This window comes from Phascolarctos cinereus, unplaced genomic scaffold (assembly GCF_003287225.1).
Source record: "Phascolarctos cinereus isolate Bilbo 61053 unplaced genomic scaffold, phaCin_HiC Scaffold_2;HRSCAF=192, whole genome shotgun sequence".
NCBI lineage: Eukaryota > Metazoa > Chordata > Mammalia > Diprotodontia > Phascolarctidae > Phascolarctos > Phascolarctos cinereus.
The window spans coordinates 5,541,614-5,553,298 of record NW_027555625.1 but is presented as its reverse complement, the minus strand read 5'-3'; the positions used below and the strand labels follow the sequence as shown (position 1 = coordinate 5,553,298).

Here is an 11,685-nt window from a genome sequence, read left to right as displayed (position 1 = left end):
CTTTTCCCTTAATTCTTATTTCCGGGCCTTCCCTGTTGGGTCACTAAGTGTCGCCGTACCTGACCACTGAGCATAGGGCCATCACCTTCACATAAGCAAAGGTCTTCAACAAATCCTTCAAACCTCATCCACCAAAAAGGGTCAGTTCTGTGGCCAGTGAGGTGTAGAGATGGGAGGTGAGGTGATCAGTGATGTCAAACCTCAGAAGCGGGTCGGGGGACCACGGGACCAACACGGGGAGGGAGAGAGAAACCAAACCACGCCAGGGTCACTCGAATCAGCCTGAAGAGGAAGAGCCTTGGAGGGGACACAGCTGCTGTTCCTAAGTTTTGCAGGATTATCCTGGGGAAGCAGGATCAGCCTACTGGTCCAGGTGGTGATGGTGGCGGTGGCAGTGGTGGTGGTGGCAGTGATGGTGGTGGTGATGGTGGCAGTGATGGTGGCAGTAGCGGCGGTGATGGTGGTGGCAGAGGCAGTGGCGGTGTTGGTGATGGTGGTGATGGTGGCAGTGGTGAGGTGGTGGTGGTGGTGGTGATGGTGGCAGAGGCGGTGGCGGCAGCGGTGGTGGGGACAGGGCACAAGCAGGATCAGTGGGGGAAGTTGGGAGGAGGATATTTTAGGTTTGACGTCAGTAGTGAGAACCGCCCCAAAGTAGAAGACATGAGGATGCTGAAGGTCAGAGCATTACAGATTTAGAGATGGCAGGGCCCTTGGTGGCCATCGGCTCCAACGCCCTCATTTTGCAGGTGAAGAAGCTGAGGGACTTGCCCAGGGTCACCCAGGGAGCTAGGAGCAGAGGCTAATTTTAACTCCGGTCCTAAGGCAGTATTCCCTCCTAGAGCACGGATCTGCGCAGAGCGGGGAGCTGAGACCAGGCGCCATCTTGTTTTTTTCATATGGACCAATATTTCTAAAATTCCACTGGCTAATGGGATCTTGGGCATAGATTCCAGGAATAGGGAGGTGATGATCCCACTCTATTCTGCCCTCCTCAGACACCACCCAAAGCTTCATGCCTAGGTCGGAGGTCCATGGTTTCAGAAGGACATTGATAAGCTGCAGAGGGTCCAGAGGACAGCATGGTGGAGGACCGGGAGTCACTGATGTGGATCAGTTGAAAGCACTAGGTGTGCAGAGAAGGCTCAGGAGGGCCTTGATAACCACCATCCAGGGTTGGGATTAGCCCTGGGCCATTTGGCCCCAGAGAGTAGAGTCCAGGGACAAAGGATGGAAGCCAATAGGGGCCAATTGAGGCTTGACCTTAGGATAACGTTCCTAACAAAGCTGTCCAGTGGGGAGTGGGTTCTTTGGGACAGAGTGGGCTCCCCACCACCGGAAGTCTTCTAACAGCCTTGGAGGCCCCTTCCAACTCTCAGATTCACCCCAAGGCTCCATCATTCATTAAGAATGGCCCAGTGTCACCCGAATTAAATTCTTGAAACGGAGTGACGTTCCTGAAGCTGACTGCCTTCAGGGTGTCTCTCCCTGGCAGCCTTGGTCCTTCCCGGAGAAGGGATGGGATCGCTCCAGGGGCAGATGACTAAAAGGAGCTCAGGGGAGCATCTGCCTTCCCTCTTTCCACTCTGAGGAAGTGTGATTTCACCACTTCCTCTGCCAACAAAGAGGGAAGAGTCCAGCTTTTAGGTGCTAGGAGAGACCTCAGCAGTGGGAAGGAAGTGATTAGTGGCTCTGCCCTTGGCTAGGCTGGTACCAAAGACTCGTACCAAGCCCACTCATTACTTTGCCAGAATGCAGGAGCTGCCAGGGCCTGTACTCCACCGGCAGAGCTTTGTCCCCTCTGGGCCACAGTGATCTTCATATACATACAGACAGATTCATACATACATTGTAGTGCCTACAATGTGTCAAGTGAGAGGGAGAGTGGCATAGTGGGTAGAGAGCAGGGCTTGAAGCTAAGAAGCCCTGGGATTGAACCCTGCCTCTGGCCCAGAGGCATGTGGCATGTGACCACAGACACGTCACTTCCCCGTGGAGTGCTTGAGGTCAACTTTGAAGACTGTTAAAGTACATAGAACATGCAGAGGTACATGGTAGAGGGGCGTTCCTATTCTGGGAGTTTACCGGATCACGAAATCACAGCTCTGTCCCTGAGTGCCTGGCACTAGTGAAGCTCGCCCAATAGTTCCTGCCCTCAAGAAGCTTACGCTCCTAGGAGGAGACAACAGGTACGCACACAAAAAAATGCCAACTCCAGAGAGGAAATACTGGGTCATTTGGAGGGGTAGGAGAGAGTGACCAAAGGCTGTACAGAAAAGGTCAAGGAGAATGAGAATTGAGAAAAGGCTACTCGATGTGAGGTCACTGGTAACTCTGGAGAGAGCACGGTCAGTGAAGGGTGTGGTCAGAAGCCAGAGTCGAGAGGGGAGTTTGAGGAAAGGACGTAGAGGAACTGAATTTGGCCACAAAAGAAGGGAGCTCTAGAACAGCATCTCTTGGGGATGGATCAAATGAAGGGCTTGGGGGCTTTTTCATGGGGACACATGGGTGTGTCTGCATGAAGCAGAGAAGCAGCCAGGAGACAGGAAGAGCCTGAAGATGAGTGAGAGAGAGTGGGGATGGCAGGGAGGCAATCTGCTGGGAAGGAGGGGATGGACTGGGCTCACATATGGAGGGGCTCGCCTTGGCAAGGAGAAGGGCCACCACAATATGAGGCAGGGTGACAAAGGAGATGGCGGCTGGAGGCACCTGAGGGACGGCAGATGAGGAAGAAGGGACAAGGGGGACCCCTCAGGTGAATGGAGGGTGAGGCAGGGCTCTTGGCTAAGAGGGCGAGGGGAAGGGCAGCCCTGGAAGGCGTGAGGAGGGATGAAGGTCTGAAAAAGCCACTGGGACAAGCCCGATAGTGAACTGGTTAGGAAAGCAGTTAGCATGGCGCCTGGCACAGCATATGTTGTTGTTCAGTCAGTTGGGACCTCGTGGACCACACTGCCCACGGGGTTCTCCTGGCAAAGATACTGGCATGGTTTGCCATTTCCTTCTCCAGCTCATTTTGCAGATGAGGAAACTGAGGCAAACAAGGTTAAGCGATTTGCCCAGTGTCACCCCGCTGGTAAGTATCTGAGGCCACAGCTGAACTCAAGTCTTCCTGACTCCAGGCCCAGCACTGAGTCACCTAGCTGCCCCCAGGCACATAGTAGGTGCTTAATACATGTTTATTGAAATGGAAAAAGACTGCCTTCCAGTTGAGGGTCTGTGGACCCCTCAGAACAGTTTCTGGATTTTCTCCATCTTTGTTGGGTAGCAAGTGTATAAGAAAAGAAGGAGGCAGATGCTGGAGCGACCCTTGGGTAAGGTAAGAGCTCCCATCAGCTATAGGATGATTGGGACAGAGACTCGAGAAGAGGGCAGGGTAAAGTGGAGCTGGTTCACCAAAGGGGCAGGAGGGGCAAGGGAAGAGAGCATATAGGGCGATGGCCCAGGAGAGAGGCAGAGGGGAGGGATGTCATGGCGAGGATGAAGAACAGTTTGGCTATAGAAAGCAGTGGGAAAGGGGGACTGAAGAGACTGTGGTAGAAAATGGAATTTAATGCAAACGTGGAGGTGGATGATGGACACATAAAGGGTATGACCGTCTCTGTGTGTGGCTGAGCTGGGGTGGAGAGGGAGGGCATGAGTAGGTTGAGGGAGAGTCAATATGTATGCTGATGTCCCCTAGTGCGAGGGCAGGAGTTGGGGAAGGAGGGACCGAGAGCCAGGGAATGAGCTTATGGAAGAAAGAAGAAGGTCCTGGAGTCTAAACAACAGCTACTAGAATCTTGGGTGGCAGGTCTATGGGATGGACTTCACAGGAGGGTTACCAAGTGACCGTGTTGGAGGGGAGCTGGGAAGCGTCGATGGGGAGCAGAGTATCCCACCTCCTCCACCTTGACTAGTGAACCAGGAGAATGAGAAGTGCAGCCAGTGCTAGAGGAGGTTATGAAGAGGGGTCATGAAAGGGGAGCCAATCTAAGTGAAAGCCAGAATATGGAAGGAGAGAAGGAAAAGGATTTAAAAGGGAAGTATATTACCTACATACCAAGCATTCCAGAGCTTTAGAGTGGGAAGTTGGGGTGGGGACAGTGGTTTGTTGAGGGGGTGGAAATAAGGGAGCAGGTGATAGCTCAGGGTTCAGAATCCCTGGGGTTGGGAGGGTTTGTCCCGGCGAGAGGGCCTTCATCATGGATGAATGAGCTCAAGTCATTATTGTCCACAAGGATTCTGCCTCAAGGGGGAATCCTCTCAGGACAGTCAGAAAGCACCTAGCACCGTGCTAGGTGCCGAGAACACAAACACAAAAGGGGTATGTAGGGTTTAACAACTGGCTCTCCAGAAAACAAACATGACAGATTTAATCTGCATTATTATCATTTCCTTCCTTTAGTCTAGATGATAAGCAAAGCAATAAATCCAGCCCAATTTTGGCAGACTTGCGGTGTGCAAGTGCTTACATTAAAATGTTAACCCCATCTGGCTCCAGCACGCCTCTGAACAAGCACAAAGAAAGATCGTCCCTGCCCTCCACGAGCTGCCATTCTAAAATCTTATCTCTGAGAGAACACAATTAAATTTTATGGAACAGAGTCAGCAATGTGAATTATTCAAAAAAGGTTCCTGTAGGATTGCTGCATTTCTGCGTGATGGGTCAAATCAGAACATCCCTTTGCAAGGCAAAACTAAGTCTATATGTGATATGTGGCAAAAAATCTGAGCATTTCCAAAAAAGCTAACTCTTTCAAAAGGAAATTTCGGTGGGACATTTTCCCCAGTTAGCAAAGGCCATGGATGAGCAGGGAATCATCTGAAGACTGTGCAGCTGTTACAGACCTACCAAGTGCTAGAATACAGTGAAAGGCTGCCTAGCTTTGAGAAGCATGACATCACACTCAAATGAGCATTCCAGCCTCACCTAGTTGATGTCACCAAAGCATCTAAAGAACTACCAGCGGAATTGACTGAGATCTCAGTAGATGACACTGTAAAGCCATTGTTTGATGCTAAGAAAGATGCAACTGAAATATGGAAAAATGCAGTGGAATACCCACGCCTTCAGCAACATGGCCCAAAATGCTTTCTTGCTTTATGAGCGCTTCTAGCCGTAAATCTACACTCTCCCACCTAACCCGAATCAAAACGCCCTCAAGGTCACAAGTGACTGACACCCACCCAGAAGACCAACTGAAACTGTGACCTCCAAACTGCAACCAGATACTCAAAAGCTTTCCAACACAACAAAGTCATTAAAAGGTCAGTCAACCTCTACGTGAAGTTTTCGTTTTTTGAAATTATGAAGTAGATTTACAAAATAACATACATTTTTATCTAATTGAAGTTTCTTGAATGCGGCCTTATTTGATTACAGCTAAATATTAATGAGGCCTTCCAACATGAAATGCTCGGCTTACAACCAAGAATCACCTACCCAGCAGAACTGAGTATAATCCTTCAGGGGAAAAAAAAAACTGGGTATTTCATGAAACAGAGACTTCCAATGATTCCAATGAAAAGACCAGAGCGGAATAGAAAATCTGACTTTCAAATACAAGGCTCAGGAAGCATAAAGGGATTAGGGTGAGGTGACAGTGTTTATATGCTATAAGGGAAGACAATGCCTGTAACTCCTAAGAACAAGGAGTTTTCAGAATAAATCAAAATTATTACAGGAAAAAGAAATCATAAGAGACTTATTAAGGTTGAACTGTTTACAGTCCGGCATGGAAAGATAATACTTGTAACTCATGAGACCTTTGTCAGTGTTAGGGTAGTTGGAGAGAAACAGTTGTATGTATGTATATATATATATATGGAGAGAGAGAGAGAGAGAGAGAGAGAGAGAGAGAGAGAGAGAGAGAGAGAGAGAGAGGGAGAGAGAGAGAGAGAGGGCACAGGGTGAGTTGAAGATGAAGGGGAGATATCTAGAGAATAAAATTAAGGGGTGAGAGAGGATTATCCTGGGAGGAGAAAGGGAGAGGTAGGATGGGGTAAACTATCTCACAAAAAAAACAGAAAAGGCTCTTACAATGGAGGGGAAACCAGGGAAGATGAGAGGGAATGAGTGAATCTTACTCTCATCATTTTTGGCTTAAGGAGGGAATGACATACACACTCAATTGGGGAGGGCAGAATGGGAGAAGGGGTAATCAGAAGCAAACATTTCTGAGGAGGAACAGGGTCAAAAAAGAGAACAGAATAAATGGGGGGCAGAATAGGATTAAGGGAAATAGAGTTAGTTTTTCACAACATGACTACTACGGAAGTGTTTTGCATAACTGCACATGTGTAGCCCGTATTGAATTGCTTGCCTTTTCAATGAGGGTGGGTGGGAGGGAGGAAGGGAGAAAATTTGGAACCCAAAGTTTTAAAAACAAATGTTTTAAAAAAACGTTTTCACATGCAACTGGGAAGTAAGAAATATAGGAAACGGGGTACAGAAATCTATCCTGCCCTACAGGAAAATGGAAGGGGAAGGGGATAAGAGAAGGGGAGAGAGATAGAAGAGAGGACAGACTAGGGGAAGGGATATTCAGAACGCATGCCATCTTGGGGTGGGGGGAGGGGTGAGATGGGGTGAAAATTTGGAACTCAAAATCTTGTGGAAGTGAATGTTGAAAACTAAAAATAAATTTAAAAGAAAAAACACAAAATTATTTAGTCATGAAAAAGTGTTCCAAATCACTACTCATTAGAGAAAGGCAAATTAGAACAAATCTGAGGCACCACCTCACACCTATAAGAAACAGCAAATGCTAGACAGGATCGGGGAAGAGTAGGTACATTAAAGAACTGTCGGAAGAGAAGTGAAGTGGTCCAAACATTCTGGAGAGCAGTTTGGAACAATGCCCAAAGCGTTACAAAACTGTGCATACCCTTTGACCCAGAAATAGCACTTCTAAAGCTGTATCTCGAAGAGATCATGCAAATAGGAAAAGGATCCACATGTACAAAAATATTGATAGTAGCTCTTTTTGTGGTGGCAAAGAATTGGAAATTGAGGGGATGCCCATCCACTGGGGAACGGCTGAGCAAGCTGTGGTATGTGAATGTAATGGAATACTATCGTGCTGTGGGAAATGAGGAGGCAGGGGTGGTTTTCAGAACAAAATAACGGCAAGACCTATATGAAGTGATGTGAAGTGAAGTGAGAAGAACCGGGAGATCGCTGTGCACAGTAACAGCCATGTTGTAATGACGGTCAACTGAAAGACTCGACTATTCTGATCAATACAATGAGACAGGTCCAAAAGCCTCGTGATGAAGAAGTGCCATCCACCTCCAGAGAACTGATGAGCTCTGCATGCAAACTGACAGGTAGTTTTTCTTTCTTTCTCTCTCTTTGTTTTACACTATGGCTAACATGGAAATGTTTTACACAATTTCACGTATATAACTGATATCGCATTGTCTGCCTTCTCAGCGAGTGGGGTAGGGGTGGGAGGGAGGAATGCTAAAAATAAATAATTTTTAAAAGGAAAAAATAAATGTGGCATAGCAGAACAAAATTTCAAATCAGCTGGGCTTCTTGAAGGCAAGGAATGCAGGTGACCTGGCCATCACCCCCACCCCATATGACTGCAGCCACCTATCAATGGGCCTTCCTGCCTCCCTCCTCTGCCCATCCTAGTGTGTCCTGTCCACTGCTAGGAGGAAGATGGAGACGAGCCTGTCAGTGCTAGTCCGGGGCTTCTCCAGGGCAAGGAACGCAGGTGACTACTACCTGTCTTAGGGCCAGTCTGTAAGTGTACAGAGACACATTCCCTGCACAAACAAATTTTTCTACACCTAACTTTGGAATGCAACATGTTGGTGGAAGAGAATCAGTGGAAACAATCAAACTCTGAAACATTTATTGGCTATCTGCAAAAACAAAGTAAACATAAATCCAAAGCAAATGTACATGCAGGCATGTCTATACAACACTCCTGAGAGAGAGGGGGGACGGTCTAGAACACTGCACTTTCTCAAAGCCACACACTGGAGGAAATGGCATTCTGGTTCTCTTTATCTATATAGTTCGAGGCTGAGACACACCCTTTACTACTGGGGGAACAATGAGGCTTCTCTAATTGCTGAACAATTTTAAATTCTCAAATATTCTTCTTTAAGGTAGTACAGCTTCACACGTGACTTCACAGACACTTTGAGAAGACAACAACAATCACACTGGTGAGATATCTGATTCATTCTTCCTCCTGGTCTCTGTTGGCCGGCTGGAAAGGCAGGGCTCTCTGGCCTTTCTGGCCTCTCTCTGGGTCTGGCATTCGGAGTATTCTAATCAGTCTACTCGGGGGAAGAGAGCTGGAAACACACAGAACACACCATTACTCCCGGGCCGGACATCCCTGGGACCAAGCACGAACGGTACGGTGTGACTTGGACAGGAGCCAGAGTAGGCAGACGGGGGAGCGCCAGAACAAGAATGGGGTGGGTCCCCAGCAGACGGGGACTCCCTTGAGTAGCTGTTACGGGCACAAGGAGGCCAGACGGTGACAGAGTGTCCTGGGCCCCGCAGCCTGGTCAGGCCTGGAGCCCCGGTCACCTCCTACCGTCCCAGAGACCGTGCCAGGAAAACGCCTCTGGGCAGAGGCCCCAGAAAGGCATGTTACCTCATGTTCTGTGGAGTGAGCAGGATGAACTGGCGGTAGCGCTGGGAACTGGCCATCTTGAGGATCATGTCCATGGCGATTCTTCTGTTGACCATGTCCTGAAGGGGCGAGAACCAGTGATTCATGGTCCTGGCTGACCAGGGAGCTCTAGAGCGTGGAACGTCGGGCCCAGAACAAACCTTTCCCCTTCCTAAATCTCCTCGCTACCGTAAGCCTCCCAATAAACAGCATCTGAAAAGGTGAACTGGTCACCATTCCCGAGGTTTCAGGTGACCCCGAAAGGAGCTTTCGCTGAAGCTCAGTCTGCCCTGAATGTTTACAAGTTGGAAATAAACTAACAATCACGATACGTTACGCAGCCATCAAATGAGTCAGTCTTAACTGATTAACCTCTCAATGTTCTCTCAAGCAAAGCTCCCAAAATATAAAAGGCCAAACTACACCCCGCTCCCACCTCAGTGTTCTTTTTTCCTCTACCACAGGTGGAACAAACACATGAGTCCTGGCCTGGCACAGAATGGGCCCACCACACTCCAGGACACTTCCTGAACGTAAAAGGGGAGCACCAGCCTCTTGTTAAACAGAAGCACAAGATGGCGCCCTCATCCAGCATCTGCTCTCTTTCAAATGAAATGAATGAGGGCAGGGAGTTAGTCTCCAAAATCATGAATGGTCAAATAACAAGACAGTGGGCTGACAGAAACCACCACTTCAAATTGTCTTCTTCAAAGTATGAGTATAAATAACCAGATGGATTTTTAAAAAAGACCCAAAACCATGCTAGAATTTGTTTTCCTTTCCAGTGGTCACCTGGGAAGCAGACTCCTTGACCCGCTATTTTCGCTCTCTCACTTCACATGATGCCCTTTCTAAGTGCCCAAAGTAAAGTAGAAATTAGGGAATGCAAGATTGGACAATACCATGTAGACATCAAATTCATCCAGGCAGCGGAAGGGAGACTCTGCGATGGACCACAAAGAAAGAATGAAGCAAACGGTGGAAAAAGAACGCTCCCCTCCAGACAAGGACCGCATGTCACTGAAAGCAGCTTGGCTCCCCTCTCCAGGCTGGACCTTCGGGAGAATTGAGAAAGGAACAAAAGACTTTACTGAATGCAGGAAAGGGGCGCTACGCCGCTGGCCGAGACCCTCTGGCGGGCTGGGTCACCTGTTCTAACCTCACAGATGCTGGAGAGCTCCATTCCTGCTGTAGCAGGTGGAAGGTGAGGACGCCCTTGGGACGCACTGAAGTGCATCATGGCTCCTCTTGGGTTGGTCCCCTTCTGCCCTTAGAGCCCAGAGAACAAGTGAGCACACCAAGGCCGGCAGGGGTCTCAGAGAAGACCCTGCCCTGCCTGTGGCAATCACTGCTGAGTCCCTGGACATCCGGGCTCTTTCCACTACAGAAAGAGAGGCCGCGGTAGGGTCAGCTCCAGGGAACATGGAAGTCACGGTATCGAAGCCGGGGGCCCAAGTCCAGCAGCTAAAGAGCAGTGCACCCTATGGCACAGCTGGGCCACCTTTTGGGCTTCCACAGGGGCAGAACCCTCTCCAGCACCAGGACTCTAGCCCAGAACCTTTTCCCAATGGGCAGAGAGGGAGGTATTTCTCCCCTGTGCAGCTGCCATGAAGTATAGAAGAAATCAAAGCAAAAGCACATCACCCTGAGTGATCTCCAAAACTCTTACAGCAGATGCACCAAGAATTCTGGGCACCGCCAGGGTCTCTGTGAGCCCGTGGGGGATGGCTGCCCTGTGCTGGCACTCACGGCTCCGACGGGTGAATAAGTCATGAGGAGGAGGAGAAGAATAATACCAGCATGCATTTATGAAGCGCTTACTGTGTGCCAGGCTCTGTGCTAAGCAGTTTACAACTAAGATCTCCCTGGAGCTTCACAGCAGTCCTGGGAGCTGGGTGCTTTTACTATACCCATTTGGCAGATGAAGGTTAGGTGACCTGGCCAGAGTCACAAAGCTACAGAGCTGGATTTGAACCCAGCTCTTCCTGACTCGGATGGACAAACCACCCAACTTCTTGATGTATAAAATGAGGATTACAACCATTCTGCACACGCCAGGGGATTTTCCTGAGACTCAAATGGGCATTGTCAGGTGAATGCATCTCCTTCCTGCAGACCCTGGCTCTCCCTAGAGGCAGTGGCCCTTTTCCGTCTGGGCCGAGGGGAGCCAGGTGCACAGCCTTAGACAGCAGGGCCAATGGCACTGCCAGAGGAGGGCCCAGGTTTTGTCCGTGTGCCCTCTACATCCCAATTGAAGATTCCACTTTCCTGGTGCTATGGTCCCAACAAATCAGGGACTTCCAAAGGACAGAGCCAACGAGATTTACAGGCAGAGCACCTGGGGGAGAGGGCCAGGAGTTGCCCCCAAGGAAGGCCTCAGGCCAGAGAGGTGGCCAGCCCCAATACCACTTACTGTGATGGCCAGGGTCTCATTCTTGTGGTCAAAGAGCATCTTGCCGGAGTAGGCCCGCTGGGAGAGCAGGTTGTCAAAGTACAGCTTGCATCGTAAGGTGAGACATCTGCAGGGAAGAAACCACCATTCACACAAGAGAAGCCGCGGCCCCAACAGCCGGACCCTCAGACCTGCCCCAGGGCCTCTCTGTTCTAGGGCACAGCCTTGGAGAACCAAGGCCACGAGGAGCCATGAGAAGACTTCAGCTGACAACTTTTAGTTTCTCATTTTCATTCGAGATTTTAACAGGGAACATTACCAAGTCTTATTAACTGAACAAGACAGAGGCGGGAGCATTTCAGGAGACTCTGGGTTCCACCCGACTTGCTGATGCCCCCCCACAAACGCCAGAGCTCAGAGGCGGCAAAGGGGGAAGGGGCCTCTCTGTTCTCAGCCTCCCCAGAGGGCCCTCCCCCTCCCTTTGGGGCCCATTCCCTGGGCTGAGCAGAGCAGGTGCAGCCCCTCAGGAGTGGTCCTTCTGCTGCAGCCCCCTCCCCTTCGGATCCCCATTCAGTGCCCAGCCCCATGCCCCATGGTGCTTGGAGGGGCTGGGCTTGCATGTCTATGTATACGGTGGGCCCCTGACCACATGCGGGCTGGCTCTTGGGACCTCCC

General features: G+C 49.8%; 1 protein-coding gene across 5 annotated transcripts in view; it reads right to left on the bottom strand.

Moving 5' to 3' along the window:
- Positions 1-7,824: 7,824 nt before the first annotated feature.
- SMC6 (structural maintenance of chromosomes 6) overlaps positions 7,825-11,685 on the bottom strand; it is a 54,862-nt gene continuing 51,001 nt past the window's right edge. For all 5 annotated transcript variants that reach the window (XM_020967421.2, XM_020967425.2, XM_020967422.2 and 2 more), the window contains 4 exons: positions 11,032-11,137; positions 9,521-9,673; positions 8,601-8,698; positions 7,825-8,292 (listed from right to left, as the gene is read on the bottom strand). In XM_020967421.2, coding sequence (XP_020823080.1) covers positions 8,175-8,292; positions 8,601-8,698; positions 9,521-9,673; positions 11,032-11,137 — 475 coding nt within the window. In that variant the 3' untranslated portion in view covers positions 7,825-8,174. The remainder of the gene's footprint in view (positions 8,293-8,600; positions 8,699-9,520; positions 9,674-11,031; positions 11,138-11,685) is intronic.